The 21082-nt window shown below is 32.8% G+C and overlaps 1 protein-coding gene, 1 long non-coding RNA gene and 1 other non-coding gene across 4 annotated transcripts in view; 2 read left to right on the top strand and 1 right to left on the bottom strand.

Annotated features, from left to right (window-relative positions):
• Window positions 1–5208: 5208 nt before the first annotated feature.
• Trnaq-cug lies at window positions 5209–5280 on the top strand. The gene has a single exon. It is a non-coding gene; the product is annotated as a tRNA-Gln (tRNA).
• Window positions 5281–14627: 9347 nt separating this feature from the next.
• Window positions 14628–15817, top strand: LOC123714224. The gene is made up of 4 exons (XR_006754284.1): window positions 14628–14658; window positions 15069–15159; window positions 15244–15297; window positions 15713–15817. It is a non-coding gene; the product is annotated as an uncharacterized LOC123714224 (long non-coding RNA).
• A 2584-nt stretch (window positions 15818–18401) lies between these two features.
• The window catches only part of LOC123714010 (serine/threonine-protein kinase 3), a 30383-nt gene continuing 27702 nt past the window's right edge, over window positions 18402–21082 (bottom strand). For both annotated transcript variants that reach the window (XM_045667999.1, XM_045668000.1), the window contains exon 11: window positions 18402–20988. In XM_045667999.1, the coding sequence (XP_045523955.1) occupies window positions 20798–20988 (191 nt within the window). In that variant the 3' untranslated portion in view covers window positions 18402–20797. The remainder of the gene's footprint in view (window positions 20989–21082) is intronic.

Here is a 21082-nt window from a genome sequence, read left to right as displayed (position 1 = left end):
ATTCGATTCTTTTAATCTATAACAAGTATAAGTATTTTGCAGTATCATGAAGAGCAGGACAACTGGCGGCGTTATCGCTTGCAAGCGAGTTCTTTTAGGCAACCACTGTGATGTTTAAAAAATGATATAAGATAAGCAAGAAGTGCAAAAAAGACAAATGACAGACAAAACAAAACAGGAACAAAAAACTAAACTAAAAAAGGACACGTGATAAAGTGACACACTTTTTCGTGATCATGAATTTTATATCAGTTAGTACGAAAGGGATACGATTTGGACAGGTAATGTTTGTACCATAGAGATTTGAATTAAGATAGAGTAGGATCTAAGCGAATAGGGACGGGAAGTGAATTCCATAGCCTCACTGCAGAGACCTTTAAGGATTCGCCAAGAAGGGAAGAGGTATTAGATGAAATTTCACGGTTATAGTTTTCGGAACAGCGTAAGCTATAGCTAGGGGCTCCCAAATTTTTTTTATCGTTTTTGAAAAAATGTGCGTTACACACGTTAGAAGTGAAACGGAGAAGTGGATCATTTTTTGAAAAATAAGGTCGTCTTTATGACCTTTACAGAAATTAGTTAAGTAAAATAAAATTAGATAAAGTTTAACAAAAAGCTTTTATTATCATAGACTTAAATACAAATAATACAATTATTTCATTTTACCTTATTACTTCTAAGATTATAACAGAATTTCATTAATTGTAATAGATTTATGACTATCATTGTTATCGTTATTATATATTTTTATTATTAATGGCCTCGAATCTCTTCGAATCACCCTTGGTAGGGACAAGAAATATGGCACGTAACGGAAAAATGTGACGGTAAATTTTTTCCAACGCCGATAAAGAAGTTTCACTGCAATAATAATAAAATAACTAAACTTTGACATTATTTTATGTTGTTAATAAGACATTTTAAAAATTGCTATGACATTTACATGCCTATTTATATATAGTTGATTTGCGGATATTTGCAAGTTGATCGATCTAACCACGGTACCACTCTTAGCAAATAAACTATTTATTATTATTATTAAATAGATAAATTTGGAGCTTACTCACAATTTACTTTTAAAAGTCAGCAAATCCTATGATTGCCGGCCCCTGTTTCTAAGCACTCGTTACCTCGGTCACGGGGACCTCCACGTGTTAGTCTCATAGACTAGAATTATATAGAAATACATGACTACTAGATCGGGGATAGGGATTTTGCTCCAACAGCATCTTTATAGACACTGGCTATGCGCACATAAGATATGACCATGTGCGCAGCCGCAAATGCACCCTTATTTGTCCTCATATTCCGATTGGTTGTTCGACACGACGTAGCAAGAGAACTGGTGCAGGACGGCGACTTCTTGGTGGATTTATTATTTACATAATATTGAAGCATTATACATTTTGGCCCCACCTGCGATTGAACCAGCTCATTATGAGCAGTCAAATTTTCGAACTAATGAGCAATTTATCTGTTTTTGCAATTCTACCATTCTATCGATGTTCAACGATTATTGAGATTATATGTTGGTGTGTAATGTCATCCAATCAATTACATCCAAAACCGGCATTGAATCGGCTATGACGGATATAAATCTTAAAATATCCCCGAGCCTCAGAAACAAGAAACCCAGCTCTGTTTTATTTGTATGTCACACAAGGACCTCCAAACTGGAAGTAATAAACATTGTTAATTCCAAATATCATGTAATGTAATATGTACAGTAACTATTTGTACAGTAATAAACAAATGTCAAGTGTTCCCGTAACAATTTGAAACTAGATGCTAGATAAATGATAGTCCTCATTTCTACCTAACACGCCGGCTGGCACGTGTATGCAGTAGTGATATATACAGATACAGCTTTTTAGATTAGATAGTTGTTTTAAAAGCTTCGTAAAACTTAAGTTAGAGGAAAAAAATCGTGAGGAAACTCGGCATGTCTTAAAATCTAACATATTGCCCACTTATGAATGTAGAAAACGAAGAGTCGATTAATTGATTTACGTACAAGTTCTCAAATCAAGGTCGTAGAACGGACGCGAAGAAACTCACCTGCGCTCATTTTAAACGCCGAAATGCGTATGGAGCTGTTACCTGTTACACCTTAGGGACTGGATAATTTTTATTATTATTACCAAATATCCTTATTATTATTAAAAAATCTAAATCACGTACACACAAAATATAATTTTGTGTTTGCCCTTGAATCACGCTTCCATTATGTATTGTAGCAATGAAGTTAGACTCAAATATAAACGGATGTTAAGCATAGAAGTCTCATTCCTTAGGTTCCGAAAGTTCATATGAATATTCCCTTCCAAAACTCTACAACACTGAACTCAAACTTAAGAATGAAATCAAATACTTAGGTGTGATTTTAGACAGTAAACTGCTCTGGAACAAACTAACCAAAGCTACGCCCGCCTTCTATCAATGCAAAAAGATGCTGGGCGTGAAATGGGGCTTATTGCCTAAGATATGGCTATACACTGCCATAATTGTACCAATGCTTGCCTATGGCAACCTGGTTTGGTTACCAAGATCAGAACTTCTTGGATGAAACTTGGACGTTTCCAGAGGCTTACCTTATCCGCTGCTAGCGGTTGCATGAGAACAACACCAACTGTTGCGCTCTTACCCGCTGCACGGCTCTGGCTACTTAGGAATTAATGACTCTTGCATTAAGTTCGTATCCTACAAACACCAAACTAATACTGGAGTGTCACGAAGCACTGAAGGCCATAACTCTGACAAACAGGGTTATCTTACAGTGGATAAAGGGGCACAGTGGTTCTCTCGGTAATGATGCTGCTGACGAGCTTGCGAGAAGAGGTCCGGAATAATGCCTGCTGGCCCGTATCCGGGCTCTTTCCATTGCCCTTGTCGCTGGTTCGAACCTGGATTTGCGAAGTACAGACTGCAGATAGTCCAAAGTGGCTTTGCCAGCAGTGAACCCGCCACTATCAATGTGACTCAATCATAGGGACAATTACGTGCCATTTCCTTAATAAACATCTTTTCGTTCTAGGCGCGACAGACAACCACTTGTACAGAGGCTGTTTCAGCCATCAGTCACCCACGTAGTCCTCTAATGCGAGGCTGTGGCTAAACAACGTACAGAAATCCTTAGAGCAGTGAGGTCACCCAGTGCAACCTGTGAAGTGCTTGAAGTGACTTCTGTGCTTCTGGAAGGAGCTAGTCTACCTAAATTAGCCAGGACTTTACGCACAACAGACCAATTATGAGTCTAAGTGCGGAAAATGAGTCCACAGACCAATAACCAATACCCAATACGGTAAAACACAGCTTATAATCTAAGTAAAAATCCCACTTATATTTAAAGAGGAAAATGTTTCGAGATTATTAATGGATCCAATCCGATGTTATTACTTCACAAAGATGATGAAGATGGGGATTTCCAATATCCGGATAAACTGTTGGGATACAGTAAAAATTAAATTAAGATTTGCAAGAGAACATTTTAATTATGGCATTTTCCCATGCGATTTAAATGAAGAATTTCATATTGATATATATTTGACTACGCTGGTCTCGTGATATATCTATCTAAATTGTAATATTTAAATGCGAATTTTCTTATTTACTCGACGTTTCGTGTTTTATTATATATTTTCGGAATTGTTAAACATTAAAGTTTTTAAAAAGAATTAAACCTGGAATTATTATTATTTTAAATACGTGGTCTACAATAACGGTTGTATAAAATTTGTATGAAGACTATTTCGACTTACGGTCCTTCACGCAAAGACCGTACCAATTATTGAAAGGCCCACAAACCACTTGTGAGCCCTCTAGCATTGAGAGTGTCCATGGGTGGTGGGGTGGTATTACTCAACTTTACCTTTAGGAGGTATACAATTTGTATAAAGACCAATTCGCAACATCCAGTCCCTCGAACAACGAGCGTACCAATTACACGAATTATATTAAGTTTATTGATCATTCGTGCTAAGCGCCCACAGTATATAAACAAACATTGTTTTCTTCACTTAATACTGTTATTAAAAACCTATTCCTGTCGGATCCAATTTAGCCGGGACTGTGCAATGAATTACAAATTTAATAGCTTCATTAATTATTGGTTCAGGAATCTGGAGCAAATGCCACTGAGAGTCAAGGACAGAGTTATGTATTGAAAATGATAATCTTATAATACGGAAAATTAGTTTAAACCATACTAAAGTAATATGTTTATTAATTAAAATATATATTATATAAACTATGTTCATGTAATACATGGCTACCATATTATATAAAAAACAATGACTTTGTTCTAGACCTCAGACTTCTATATCTGTTTTTGTGTATCTTGTTGTTTCTAATAGGCCATTCTATATACATCGTCGATTATAATATCTACGACCAGCAACTGTTTAATACCGCACATAGAAACATTTATTCGCATTCATGTGATTTAACAACCTCAGAATTGACAGTCGCAGAAACCACTGGGCCAACCCTACTCAATTGTAAGCCGTAAACACGCTTCAATATAAATCACCATGACGCATAGTTACTACGATCGAGTAGATTATTTTGGATTATTTTCCTTCTGACGTTTGAAAACATTTTCTATATTTTAAAGAGGAAATATTTGTGGAATACACTTAAAAACTATGGAACCGATTTAAAAAATGAGGCATTCTACCACCATTAGAATGCAATATCATCCATGAATGATATAAGTTATATTAGGTCCCTAGATATGAAATTGGAGTTTTCTATGGGAGGAACAAAAACTTCCTATAAGATGGCAAAAGTGCATAGATGCAATGATTAATTAAACTTGATTGATTAAATACTTTGATTAATTAAATATATTCTATTTAAAAAGAAAACTATTTTTGTTCCTCCCAAAGAAAACGCATAATGTTTATTTCCAAAATATTAAAAAATTACCAGCTTGAAAAAGTGACTCAATTATTCTCATTATTCATAGCCCTTGAACTTTTTAGGCAAGTTTAGGTATTTTAAAAAGTATTCTTCACATTCAAGCACACGATTGTTGAAATAATCTAACGTTTTATAAGCAGTTAATATTTCATTGAAAACTTTTAAGGTTTTTAAAGAAAGACATATCAGTTAGGGAATTATTAAAAGCTTATTAGTGGAGGAAATTCTATTTTCTACGCCAATTTTCACGCTACCGACCCAACCCGTTATTTCACTGCAACTGTCAGCGGTTCCATGGTGTAACGGTTAGCACTCTGGACTCTGAATCCAGCGATCCGAGTTCAAATCTCGGTGGGACCTGTCTTTTGTTTGCACATATATTTTTTTTATTTTCGTAAATGTACCCGTCTTAGAGTGTTAATAAATAAAAATAGTTATTTATATTACATTAGGAAACTAAAATAAATAGTAACTACCAGTTTTACATTGTGTTTTTAGTGGAAATAAATACTAAGCTATCTTTACCAGGTTATTGAATGACGACAATTGTAACCTATTATTAAACATAAGATGTAATACATATGTAACAATTTTTACTAAAAGCCTTATATATTTGTGTGCATTATAGATATATATTTAACATTGTAATCCTTGCTACGTCACAGTAACTCGCAAATATTGGCTCGAATAAATTTCTTTGAAAGCTTTTTCTGTAGCGACACGTGACTCGCACGCGTGCCATTATATTTTTTATAATGAGAAAAATGTTTAATTACTTATTGTGCGGGCTGTAAACTAATCTTGTGTAGTGCTTGTTAAATAAAGATTGCTGTGGATTATTCTTATAAAACTTTACATATTGTAATAATGAGAGAAGGCAGGAAGAATAGGCAGAAAAGTAAATAATAAATGTTTTTAATAATCTAAAGACTCTATGCCCATGATTTGGGGTAGTAAATATAAATTTAGATACATTTCATTTTTATAATATTAAAAATGAGGTTCAGTGTTGACTATGAATTTTCTATTGATTAATTCGATTTTTTTTAATAGAAGCATCGGTTACGATACGATCTCTAGGTAGATATATGAAAGATGTGCGTTGCCACTAATGTGCGTGAGACGCCTCCCATAAAAGCCAGCAACACATAAGTAATAAAATGGGTGTCCATGAGCTGCGGTAGTTGTCTTTATGGCATTTTCGCAAGCTCGTTTGCCTATGTAAATAGTAAATGTATGTTTATTAAAGTCAGGATGCGATCAAGTATTACGTCACATGAAATGATGATGGTTACATGAAAAAAGTTTGAATTGTAAAAGCGCTATGCACTGAAAAAAAATTGCTGTCGTAACAAAAGTCATGATTACTTAATATGGTGGTTAAGTATTCTTACATTTTATAATTTACCGCGCAACTTTTTCTTTCATAAGAACCTTTTCCTGACAATAACAAATACAAAAAAAAAAGAATTAGCGAAATTCGTCCAGCCGTTCACGCGTGACCGGGGGAAATAGGGATTCATTTTTATATAGGAGACGCGCATCCTATGAATTCCGTAAGTTAAAATCCTCTACATTTATTATATACGGCAATCATATATAGATGGCGCTTACTAGGCACAGTTTTAATCATAAAATTATAACTATTGTATTTCACTGTTGTTTGGGTATAAAGATTCGAATATACGTAGATAATCAATTGCTATTTATCGATTGCAATTTCTATCCCTATTGCAAGTTTATAAGGGTTGTTTTTAAACGATATATTTCGATCGAGCGGCACGTGCTACGCGTGGGAAGACCCGACGTAGAATTTCCCACGTAATCGAGAAGTACGAATTTGTTTGTTATAATTTAATGAATTGTGGTAAGTTTTGTTAACTTTATTAAGACATAACACTACATTTTCTTCATAAAATATTAAATATATATTACTATATATCATAGTAATGTATTAGCATAGATAAGTATTTAAAATCCAAATGTTTTTACTAAAATAATCCATTTAAATTTCCCGTGTATATTTTATTTATATAAATGTATCCTATGTTTATTTACACTAATATTATAAAGAAATAGACAATTTGAAAGAAAACATCAATTTACAATAAAGTCCGCGATACCATTAAAAAAATACCATTCAAAAGTCTATGAACCGAGATAAGGTTTAGGCTATATACCGAATATTACCGAATTATTGAAGGCTCTGTGGCCTAGATAAATATTATTTTTCCTTGGTTTTACAAAAAATTAATACTTTATAATTATAACAGTAGTTCGTAAATGACCTATCTAGAATAAAGTAGGACCTTTTACCTAATTTCAACATTTTAATGCTGGGATGGGATACTAATTTAAGAGATAAGTTAGCGCCTGATAGATACCAGGTGATCCGTGACCCCAGAGCTGATGCCTTCCTCTCTCAGCGAGTACAACAATACACCGAGAAAATAATTCTGCCAGCATTAAAAGTTTTAATTTAGTTTTCAAATCATTCATTTTTAATTTTACCATTAATCAATCATTCATTTGTCATCATTCATTTTTATTGTTAATAATTACAACTATATTAAATTTACATTTTTCGACTTATTTCATGAAAATTTACCGTATTTTTAACAATAGAGCAAACAAAATCCCGCCCAGCAGAAATCCGATATCCGATAGTAGGGTTTGTTTGTCCATTATGTGATTGAAGATTTTATACCTTCAACACCATTTTAGGTATTACCAATGGAAATAACATCTTCTCTACTTGTCCCCATGTCACTGACCGCATGACTTGTCGTATTTGTCACCAATTATAGGAATTGAGACTCACATAATAGCAGCTTTAAAAGGCTCAGTATACAAACTCATTTGGTATACTGCTCTCATCTCTGGGCTGCTGCTCTGAAATACCAGCTTCTTCCTTTCGACTAAACTCAGCGAAGAGCTTTTCGAATTGTCTAACGTATTACTGATCAGCTTTATTCTCTGCCATGCTACGCAGAGACATTGCGTATCTTTGCTTTATCTACAAAGTGTACTATGTTGAGTGTTTGGGTTGATCCCTCTTTTCTCGTTTCAATACCGTATCAATGCAGAATTTCATCTACATCACCTTGATAGCTTTCACAGTCTGTTTCACAAGGAATTTTTTTTGCAAACAAGCGATCTGTGAAATAGACTCCCGGTGGGGGTCTTCCCTGAGAAATACAACCTCTAACTATTCAAAATTAGAGGGTCACTAAAAGGCTGGCAACGCACCCCCTAAAATGGGTGTCCATGGGCTGCAATGACTGCCTTTTATGGGCGTCCCGAAGGCTTGTTTGCCCCTCATACGGAAAACTCAAAATCTGTCACTATTTTGACATTTTGTCAACTCTGAAATTAAGTGTGACATAGCTTAGAAGATATTCTCAAACCTGAAAATCGTTATTCATCGTTAGCTTAGTGATCACTACTTACTGCTGCTTGGACATTATATCTATACAAACTGCTTCCAAAACAAATAGTGTAATGTAATTTTTAGTATTGAACATGATATATAAATCTTTTAAATTCTATCTTTCTATCCACTGCCGGCCTTCTCAGACCTCTATATAGCCATTTATTATAAAGTTACTTAATGAAACCCGAATGCGACATTCTTTGTCCAAATAGAAGTAGCGTAGCTCTGTTTTGGTAATAATTCATGTTTTAAAAGTACACTGAGTTGCTTCCAACACAATTCAGCAGTACAAGAACATAATTTCTCAGTTACGCTAAGTTCTTGCTAAATAAATATATAAAGTATAAAGCATTAACAGATGCGACTAATTTTTAATTGATTAGATTAACGGAATGACAGCTACAATCGATCATATAAATCGATGACAACGAGGAAGAGTTGTAATTGGCAAATATTGTTATTATAATTTCGATTCGACCCCATTTATACTCCGCTGGCTGTGCGACCCAAAAAATGTCTTGATCTCTAATATGAGAAACTTCCAGCGCTCCTGGTCGTGTGCCATCTCCCGGTGTGACTACTAGTCCGGCTCAAGCCTCCTTCTCCTCTCAATCTTGGTCCATGTGTGCAAATCCTTATCAATAGACTTTTTATAATAGTTGTAGTAAAGATCACTTGCCATAATTTTTGATAATAAATTTTCAATATATATTTGCAAAAAAAAAATAAGTTAATTTTTAAGGTTATTTTTTTAACGGTTAGTATTAGAAGTCGCTGAACGTCGTTGAACGCTTTTTAACGTTAAGTGTTATTTTCACCTTAAAATTTGTAACTGAATTGTAGCTCAATTTTAAACTTTTAGGCAATAATTAAGTAATAACTAATAAGTCAATTATCGTTTGTCGCTATTCTTGAACCGGACCCTAAGAGAAATTGTGTATTGTGAAACGTATAATTTTTTGACAATAATAATGACCTTTTTATTTTTTTACATTTGCTTTGATTTGATTGATTTGTTTTCGTAAGTTGTCTGTGTTATTACAAGTTTTGATTAATAATTATTTCCATTATGACAGTTAATTAATAGCGACTTGTTGAAAGAAAAACCTAAAGTTACTGAGATAAATGAAAGTTACTAAGATTATGATCGGCCCGTTTAATTTTTTTTATTCATTGTGCGTCGTATAAGTTATGATCAAAAACATAATTGAATGACAGTGGTCCATTGAGCACATCTGAGTTATGTGCACAAACATTTTGAATGAGATATGTTAATTATTGTGATATTATTTTATGCGTTATTGATACAGAGATGGCAAATGTACTTTGACGTACTTATTTCATACTTGCACTAAGGGTACGAAACGCCTCCCTCTCTGGGTGGAAAAAAGCATGTGTTGATTATGTTGATACAGAATAAAAATAAAGTTTATTTTCTTAAATTAACGCACATATAGTTCGTTTTTAAACTCTTTAATCATATTTTTAAAAAAACCTTTTAATATTGAAAAAAACATAAAACTAATTTATTTTAAACTGTTACTTATACTGATTTATACTGTACCTACCAATTGTTGACTTGCTTAATTTCAGCGTGCGACTCTCATTCCTGAGGTTGTTGCTTTAAGCCTGGGTCTTGCACAAATGGACGTTTTGTCTACCTCGCTCGTACGCCGATGGAAATCATCCAAAAGTCGACTGCCTCTGCCAGACAGAAGGCTTATAACCTACACCTACACAATAATTTTAACATCAACATATAAAAACAGGACACTATAAAACATCAATATAAGATTTCATAATGCAATAGATTAAGCAAACCGAATCTCTTTTAAAAGTATTAAAACTATTAAATCCACAACGTCACAATTAATGTAACAATACAATTGAAAGCTCTCAACTGACCATACCGTTTTATAGCTATACAATTAATCCCCCTCTGCAGCCAAATCCTTATCATCATTGCATAAAGTTCACAATCGTATAACATTTATTTAATTTAATAGACTGACCAGTGGCGAGTGGTAAAAGAAAATATTGACAGGTGCATTATGCAATTATTCACAGAATAGAACGTGTGCCTTGAAACTAGAACATGAGTTGACAAATGTGAGTGTTTTGTATAGTTTCAAACAAAGTCAAAGTCAGAAATCATTTATTCATATAGGTAACACAATGTACACTTATGAACGTCAATAAAAAATAAATATACATTCAATGCTTCTAATTTTACATTTAATGCCAGTTCTCAAATCAAGGGCGTAGAACGGAAGAGAAGAACTGGCAATAAACTCTCTACCACTCTTTTTAATTGCCAAGTTTTTTTTTGTAAGGAGCTGCAACCATCACACCATGTTTCACATGACATCAGCAGGAGCCATGGTGAAATAGGAGCACGCACTTACATTCTCGTGGGAACAACACGATAATGATATTAAAATATTTCATAAATTACATTATGGAGCTGAAAGTATGTGTTTTTTTTACATTATATCTAATTATTTATATAATTATTTATGTAATTATTTAAGATATAAATATCACATACCATCTTTAGACAATTTAGGGGACGAAGAAAGAATTATACCAGTCAATTTTTTTTTCGAACGAGGCAATAAACATTTGCCGATATTGTAAAACTAAAAGTATATCAAAGTCATGCGCAACGCCGAAGATCAAGTTAATAAATAGAAGGAAACAAAATATATTAAATGATGTCATTATTTTTTTAAAGGCAAGGTGCCTTTATAGCGTAGGCAAGTATTTGGACCATAGATTTGACACTAATTGTAAATAACTTAACATTGACATTATTTTATGTTCTTTTTAGAAGACATTGTAAAAATTGATATGACATTTGCAGGCCCATTTATATATATGACTGATTGTGCGGATATTAGTAGCTGACCGATCTAACCACTGTACCACTATCTTGGGAAATAAACGATTATTATTATTACAGAGATTAATAAGGGGTATAAAATAGTTGACGACCTACTTTCAGACCAACCAATGTACACAAAAAAAAACAAAAATCGACTTAAGCCATTTCGGTAGGTTTTACGTACAAACACAGACGTTTTTTACGTCAATTCTGTCAATCATGGTAGACCTACTGATGAAGGTACTATATAAATATTCTGTAAATAATACATAAATTTTATAAATATTAATATACAAAATTAGGCAACGAAATCTTGAACTCCAAAATTATTTCACCCCATAAATCATTTATTGAATTGTCAACGCATAATGAAAAATACATAACTGTAGTAATAAATATCACAGATGTAACCAAATAATAAATTAAAAATTTGCAATAATCGGACAATTGCGTGAAATTTACAACGGGCAACATTTCAAATTAAATTAGCTCAATCGAAATGCAAAGGCATTGGGGGCGGCTGATTGCGTTTTGCAATTATAGCACTTATAATTTAATTGTACGTAGGAGTCAATTAGAAACCTCGGGCTAGTAACAATACGATTTTATAAAGAAAAGTTTTAGTGGTAAAACTAATTTAGAAATGCTCGTGCCTCGGCGATCGAATCTTGTTCCTGATCTCTAAATCCCACCTTAGCCAAGTTGGTCTGAATATCTTCGTATATATAATAAACTTAATATTAAATAGAAAATGTGTCATTATATGCAGATTTTTTAATGCCTAAATTATTTAGTATTTTATAATAACGATAATAGGTATGCGTCAGAAACATACGTTTGTAATATTTGTTTGATTTATGCAACATTTATACTCAAAAAATCTTGTCATCTTGATTTTTGGTTTACACAAATAAAACATAAAATGTATAAAATGGACGTAATAAAACATCTTTTTATCCGGATAGACTATGTTCTATAGTACATGCATAAGCGATGTGTCGATTTTAGGGTTTAATTTTTTTTTAATTCATTTAATAACCTTCTTTAAACTTAAATGTTTAAAGCAGGTTATTAAATGTTTTAAATAACATAATCATTAATCCTAGAGATGTCATTAAAAGGGATTTGTATTATTCTGCATAATATGATCTGATTGTTGACAGGCGTGAGGTTGAATATTAATAGATTTTAATTGTCACAAAACGTGAATTTCACCCGACAAACAAGTGACGAACCGCGGACGGCCGGAACAAATTGAAGATTTAAATTTCGAATCAAATAATTAGTCACTTGTTGTTGGCAATAACATCGGGCATTATTTTTTACAGTATATTGTAAAGTTTTGCTATTTAAACTAAATTTGATACCTTCATACCATAGAGAAATAAACAAATATTTAAAAATATAAATAAATGACCCGAAATCTGCGTAAAAGTGATGCCGTCCTTTTCCGACGAATCACCCAGAAGTGAGTGATGACCCGTTTGAGTCAGGGCACTGCTGAAGGCAGGCATGTGCAGTCCCAACAGTATCCTAACCGCTATCCTGTTATATTGAATGTGCAAGGCACTTAGCGGGCTGTCCCTGCTCTTTTCTAGAAGGACCCTAATTTCAATTAGTAAGCCTTAAAAAGGTTGTTTTTTTACTGGAATTATAGCCCTTTTCTTTTGATATCCGAGGTGGTAATATTTGTGCATCCCCTCTCTCATCTCCCATCCCCCCAAATGTTGCAGGGGCATGTGGGACTCAACCCACACCAGAATTTCTGCTGTTCAGAGACTGGGTGAGCAATCTCAAAAACTACCTCAAGTAGTTCCTGTAAAGCCTCGTTACAGAGGCTTCGGGTTCGATCTCGGGACCTCAACAGTATGTTACACTCAAAAACCTGATGCAGTACACACTACATAGGAGGTAGGAGATGGGCAAATCTTATTCTATTTACTCTCCGTCTTCTACCTCTAGGTTTCCTTCTAAAGCGGGTTCTCTCTCTCTCGTTCTGCTGTCCCCTTCTGTAGCATTACTTGCTCGCAGAAGGATACCACTGCATTCCATACTTCATCATTGCCGATCATTTTTTGGACAAAACAAGGCAAAGCTTATTACCCACAGAACATATAACGTAGCTGAGAGCACTACCAACAATCCTCTAACGTATGCTGTACCGTGTCTCATTTGCGCCACACTCCAACCGGAATATTACAGTCTACACTTCCGTTCAATATTAAGATTGTTCTTGAAGTCAGCAGATACGCTGCACAAACCGTCATCCTCTGGACTACTCCTGGCGTCGGTTCCAGCCGTACCACGTCATCTGCATAGCTTGTTAGCTATAATAGTGTTCTATTAATACTTATGTCAACGACACTGCTGCCAACAGGAAGACAGCAAATAAGTCATTTATATATTAATAAAGAGTTGGAGACCAACGTTTTGCCTTGCCTTGAGATGGCCCAATTCACCGTATTGTTCTGGTGAACCTATAGATACTTACATAATTTGAGTCTAGTTTTTCAATTATCAGATCTACGATAAGAGTTATTGTTTTCCCATGGAACACAACCAAGTGTGTCTCGCCTAAAACATTCGAATTTTAATTTCTAGAGATTCGAAGTTTGTATTGCATATTATTATAGATTTTCTATTAAAATATGTGAACAAAGTCAGATTTAGTTTTGAATCACTTTAAGCTTTCAAACTGCCATACGACAATTTAAAGTTTTTATAAGTTTATTTATATAATGGTCTATAGTAATATTAATAAAAATAATATTTTTATTTGTGTAATGCATAAAAACAATTCAAGTAAATTAGTCTACTAAATTATTAAAAGTATTTACTTTAATTGTCAAGTTATCTATAGTTCCGGTGACTCTTTAATTTAAACCTGAACTCGTATTGCGCCATCTATCTTATTCGATGTATATAATGAGTTACAGAAAAATTAGATGTTACTGAAATCAATACAATTAAAGTATTTTATTGTACGTTTTATAAACAAAGTTTTCCTGTAGAATTAAAAAAATATACTTGACTTTAATCAAAGTATTTTAAGATATACCTTTAATAACAGTGAAATATAATGAGCAGATAGAGCTTTTAAGATTTGTCAAAAACTGTCGTTTGACAGCGACGTCAACCGATTTAAATTTCAGAATTCACTCATATAAATTTGAACTTCTAAGTTCTATCTAAACGCGAAATACGAATTTTTTATTGATTTATTTAGTCTTCGTGAGATTTATAGTGTAAATAATAACTTTTCGTTCATATATTCTGAGTATTAACCAAGCATTTTAAAATCAAATACAATTGAGAATAATATATAATTTTCATTATATTGATATCCATGTCTACACAATCGAAAACAATGCCGTTGATTGATCTCAAAGTATACATTCGCGTCGTCGCTGCGGTATTTTCGGTATGTTATACTTTTCTTTACAAAATCATTTACACGAAGCCATTTCTGTCTACTAAATTTTAAATAATATATTTCTTGTTTTATCTATCTACCGTCATGTTTACAATTCTTTGATAATAAAAACAGGAATCGAAACAGTAATACATATTTTTAATAACAATTATTTAATGTTAAAATTAAATATCGTAATGATAAATATACAATTTATTGTGTATGTGTATGCGTTTCCGAGAATGCCTGGTAGATTAGTTTAAATAAAATATGTATTATTTTTTACTATAAAATTTATATGGTTTCTTACCTTACCTTACTCAAGTAATAAAGTCTGAAAATTATCTGCTTCTCTGTAAACATATTGATCCTCATCCCATCATATTTAATATCATACTTAAATACATATTTAATTACAGATATCATCAGCAACAGCTATTGTCATGACTTTGTTGCGCCTTCTTAATCCTCAGTTGTATTATTTAGATGCATTAAACAACAGGGATATGGGTAAGCTATTGTTTATTTTCATTTATATTTCATGTAGTAAAATAATTAATTTTAACTAATTTCTTTTCTAACTACATGCAACAGCCGGCTACTTTACTAATGTACAAATTGGACACAGTAAAGTAATGGATTACAGGAGTATGACCTTTCAAAATATCATTCGTTTTTATTAACATAAAGTCCATTTTGTCCATTGCCTTCATATTGTCATAAACTAATGGAGCTAAAATTGCATTTGGCAATATTTATGAGCATTATTTCATATTTGCTAATATAGATAAGTTTGAAATAATGATAAGGGATATTTTATCATCAAAACTATGTTTTCTGGTATTTAGTTAGTACTTAAAATCATACATAAGCATATGCATAAAGTATTTCACGAAACCCCATAAAATCTGTTAATTTTTTTTTTAAACATGGCCAATCGCAAACTTTTTTATATACTCTTCATGAATATAAAAATCACTTTTAGATTTGGTGATTTCACTTACCATTTTTCTATTATGCTTACATATATAATATTTAATAAAAAACTTCAATGCAATTTCAGCTATACACTATTTTGTCAGTGGTCTTATGCTTGTAACAAGTACTATTGGCTTTCTTAACAGCCTCATAGTCATAAATCGCAGTGCTACGCGTAACACAGGTCGGAATATAACAATATGGCTTTTGCTGGATTCCCTGTTTGAGACCTCTCGAGTGGTGTATGTGTTTCTCTGTGAAATTATACTGAAGGGAAAGGGACCATTACAATTCTATGAACTGTTGATTACTATCATACAATATTGTAAGTATTATTGTACTTTAAATTTCAGGAGAATTGGGTTAGTCAACACAATTTTGTCTCATTGATAATTTTTTATGGTTAAATTTCAATATTAGCCCAAAAGACTAATTTGTTTTATTAATTAATTATTGTTTTATCTGGAAATATGAATGCATGCCCTGATAATATTATAAGAAAAATATATTGTTTGGAGAATTACAGCTATAATGTATAAAATTTTATTAAAAGCAATTAACTATCAAAGTGGTGTAAAAGTGACAGTTGGTAGTTAAGTTTGGATTTTGTAATATACATAAAATTAATTAATGCCCTTATTATGTTAGATAATTAATGATACTTTTGTTATATGATAGTGATGCAGAAATATTAGAGCTACTGACAGCATATTTTTATTATTTCAGTGCTGGACAGCTTTCTCTACTGCCAAATGATACTCAGGCACTAGTATTAGGAGTTACTTTTATTTTGCATTGTTATAAATTGTTAATCTTCTTGGGCAGAGCTAGTGACAAGATATTTACAAATTACAACCCAGACATAGACAGCTCTGAGAGGCTACAAAGTTCTCAGATCAACATTGTATATAATTAAAAATCATATTTTATTGTAATGCTTATTAAAATCTCAGTTGATAAGTACTGATATGTTTGATGCGTAAGTCATAAATGGTGTTGTATAATTTATTCTCATGAAAATGTCTTGAATCACCCCGGCTCTGTCCATTTTATTGTAGACATTCTTATGTGAGACTGTAATTTATGATCTCTAGTAATATTAAAATAAGTATTAATTTTAAAGTGATATTACATAGTGTTAGACACTTTTAAAGTTTATTTTTAAGACTTCTGTATGCCTAAAATTTATAGATTTTTTACAGATGATTAAATCCTTCTTTTTTAATTTAATTTTGTTGCCATATTCAAGCATTTACTACAATTATGACTTTTTGTTGTATCCGTCTATTGAGATAAATTATTGATATTTTTTATGTTTAAAATTTAGTATAGTTCACTTACATTGATTCTGTTAAAAAAATATTATACAAAAATAGAATCTCACCCAATTAATCTATTAGATCTATTTTAATAAGTACACGGTACCTGTTATAATTATATCTGTGGAATTTTTCGTATAATTTATAGTTCGAGATATTTTATTGTGTTAAAAATATTGATTGATTTTTTATCGTAATTTTGTTATGGGCAATTGTTTAAATCAATAAAGAGTTATGGCCTCTGAGTGTCCGTTTTATATTAATTTCTAAGTTTTATTAAATGATATAAATAAAGAATAAGAATGAAATAATCTTTCATTGCAAAAGTGTAATAATATTAATAATTTATTTCAAGAATATGGTACAAAAAGGTGGTACAATAGTAAGTTCGCATATTCTGCCACATACAATGGCGCGCAAATTTGTCTTTAAAGGAGTTTTACATTATTAGTCATATTCAAATTGGTGAATTCTTATATTATTTTTAACTAACTACAGTGTTTCACGCAAATAATCATTTATTGAAATACATTTTATTTCCAAAAGTAATACACCAAGACGGTTTTAAAGACTCTAGTCGGAAGATCTTAATTATTTTGGTAAATTATTGTAAACCTTAATTGCCATACAAAAGGTGTTTTTCTTAAACAGTTCCAGATTGATTTTTGGCACAACCAATTTCTCCCCATGTCTACTTCTTACTTCGACTTCTACATTCGACTCAAAAATGTTTCTGTGCACGAATTCAACACGAAAGGACATAGACAGGGAAAAGATAAAATTTAGAGCTTCTTAAATAAAGGTACGCATCAATACAGTTTGCTCCACAAATTGCTCTAATACATTTCTTTTTAACCTTAAAAACCTACTTCAACTGATGTGTTGTTATAGAAGTCCTCATATTTTTTATTTTCACACGGTTTCAATTTTTTATATGTAATTAAATGGGCAACAATTGCGCACTAAAAGCTGAGCAAACCGACTTGTCTCACTAAATAAATCTTCTGCTGTGTTAATTTATCTTGAGTGTAGAGGAAGGATGTGCGTTGTCTCTGACCTGGGACCCTCACATCCTCTACCAGTCTTAATCATTGACTGGCCCGAAGACATCTAGTGACTAAGGAAGCGTTCAAGTGTTACGTCACGCAATTTTTGAAGATTCTTGACACCCCATGAAACGCACCGTAACGTTTTCTGTGTATCCAATAGTAAAACGTTTCGTGACCCATTGCGGTTGCGATTCAAATGATAAGTCATCGCTGAGTGAAGGTGTCACTACATGTCTGACCATAAAGGTCAATTTTATTCTTTATTTCTATAGGCGGCGGAACCTGAAATAAGGTGAACCGTTTGTTCTTAAAAAAAACAAAAAGACACAAGCAGAATCTTCCAACATCCGTAATCTGATAAAATATGTTAAAAGCAAGCTTCTAGATTTAAAATAAAAATACATAGTATCAATAATATTTTAATCAGTGAGTCGATCATCCAAAAATATACAGCAGTAACATAATATTTGAACATTACTAATTCTACTAGTGTAACTGGGAAAAGTTATGGTTTAAAACAAATTTTCATCGGATCTTTTCAGATATAAAACTGAAGACTTTCACGAGACAAGTTTTAGTTTTATTTTATTGAAAATAATATGCAATGTTTTTTACATACAACTCTGAAAATATATTTAAACCTACAAGTACCTCTACTTTTATTTCATCAGAACATTGATTACATAGAATCACATTTTCCTTAACAATTAATGTATTTAAAATAGAAAAATCTCGTGTTAATCTGCCAGTTTCCACCTTCATATTACCTACCAAATAAATTTTCAAAGCGATGTGACCTGCAGCCGCCAAAGAAAATCTATAAACTTTAATACTTTTTATATAAAGTTGTAAAAAAAGCTGTTTCCGGTGCAAGTCACAGTAACAATGGTTTTACTCCAAGGCATCACCGATCATCATCAAGATTCCGAATGAATATTCGAATGGGATATAAGGGTTAACTTAGATCGCCGTTATTGACAATTCAAAGATCAACAGCGAATCACGTACAAAAAAAATGATGTTTTTTTAACTACCCTGTAAAAGTTATAGAAAAAATATTTTTACTGTAGGCCAATTCGTGTACGTTTTTATCAAAATAACATGATCTCCGAACAGAAAAAGCGCATGGCACTAAACTTCAGCTAAAGAAAACATCATCTAAAATTATTTCTATCGCTCAAAGTACGAAAATACTATGAATTTACACTTAATGGCACTTCTAACTATCCTATTTATCGTATAATCTTGAAGGCGTGATGCGCTTTTGTACAAGCGGATTTGTAAGGGAAAAATACGCTAGTCAAAGCTTTCAAACTATTTTCGATAAAAAGTTATCTCTGTACAAAATCGTTTCAAACACTAATGTGTGTTAACTGCAATAAATTTTACAATAGATTCTGAATCTCACAACCCACTACTGAAGTCATATAATATATCTTATAGGATAACGGTGATTGTACGAATGTTGAATCTTTCGTTACCCTAATTGAGACGTTGAGATCCAAATAAAAGGAACTAATAACTAAAGAAACAACTGCAATGCAGAACGTTACTTCGCCGATTCCTATGTTATTTTATATGAAAAATATCATAGATATGAACTGGACGTAGAACTACACGACGAAGTCATTAGTTCTATGGGGCGAGAGACATATTGCATCTCTTGTTATTTGTGAAAAAAAACGAAATTCAAGCATTTCTATAAACCAGTTGGTTATCAATTAAACTGCGGAGTTGAGACTAATATATTCGTACGTTCATACGTGTATATATACGGCGCACGCGTACTTTATAATATATACGCTCATAAAGAATTAGTTGAGTGATACATAGGAATCGGGAAAAACCGACGCGTAAACTACAATATTGTCATGTATCTATAATATACTACAAAAACGTATATTTTCCTTTCTTCCGCAGGACGACTCTTCAAACTAGAAATAGAAAACGTATTCAGCGCGTTTATTATTGAACATATCATCTAGCACCTTAAATACGATGAATGAAAAAACTAGCATTTAGCTGGAAAAGGGAATTCGACGTTGAAAATTTTCCATCTCTTTCCAAGTTGTTATCAGAGCCATCTAGCGGACAAAGGTTGACACTACGAGGATATGTTTCGGCGTCCTTATTCAAAATCTACTAAGTAACAACTTAACCTACATTAATACTAAGGGCGAACCCTTTGAGACATAAAATGCATTTGCCGAAATATTTTGGCCTTAATTTTGAAAGGTACGAATGAGGAACGAAGATTTCTTCGCGTTTGGCACCTTCATGATATAAAAAGCACCAATTTAGACCAATACAGATAATCACCAATTCAATTAATTATAACAATGGTCGTTTTTTATTTAAAAAAAAACGCATCGAATTATAAAATGACAGTTTACATCAAAAAACTGATCATAGTAATTAAAAATTAACTTCCGAAGGGAAGCTTCACAGGGATAATCATAATTCATAACGTACCAACCGAAACAATGCAAAATCTAAAGATTGAAGATCTTAATCCGTTTGCGAGATTTCTGATAAAGTTTAGTAGGGATCTTCATTCATTAGATTTCCGATTTCAGTTAGACAATGTGGGGGAGGGGGGATATGCAGGACGTCACTGAATGAAATTTCACGACTTTCGGACAGTTTTAGGAGAATTTACTTTACATTTAGTCTTGGTATCTTTGAGGTCGAATTTATGTCTTCTACAGAAGCGAATACGACAAATCCTCAATGTAAAATGTAAAGTCTCGATCCGTTGGGTGTATACACACAGATATTCTGATCCCATGGGAAACTTTTCATTCAATGATGTCGTGTGTACAAAGTAAGCGGGGCTAGAAGTTCTGCTGACGTTTGCGTTTGAGGGTTATCGCGTCTAATATGGGCCGACGTTTGCGGTCGTATAGGGCGTGAAGCCGCTCGATTTCGCCTTCCATTTCCACGTCCAGGCGAGCTTGGAGCGTCTCCAATTCGCCCTCCGACAGGTACGATAACTACATGTGAAATAGCCATGAATACATTATCTGTCTTGACAATGGCGTTAAAACTTAAAAGTAATCAAAAATTACACATATGTTATGTGAAGCA

Source organism: Pieris brassicae, chromosome 9 (assembly GCF_905147105.1).
Source record: "Pieris brassicae chromosome 9, ilPieBrab1.1, whole genome shotgun sequence".
In the NCBI taxonomy this organism is placed as follows: Eukaryota; Metazoa; Arthropoda; class Insecta; order Lepidoptera; family Pieridae; genus Pieris; species Pieris brassicae.
This window is presented reverse-complemented; position numbering and strand designations above follow the sequence as displayed.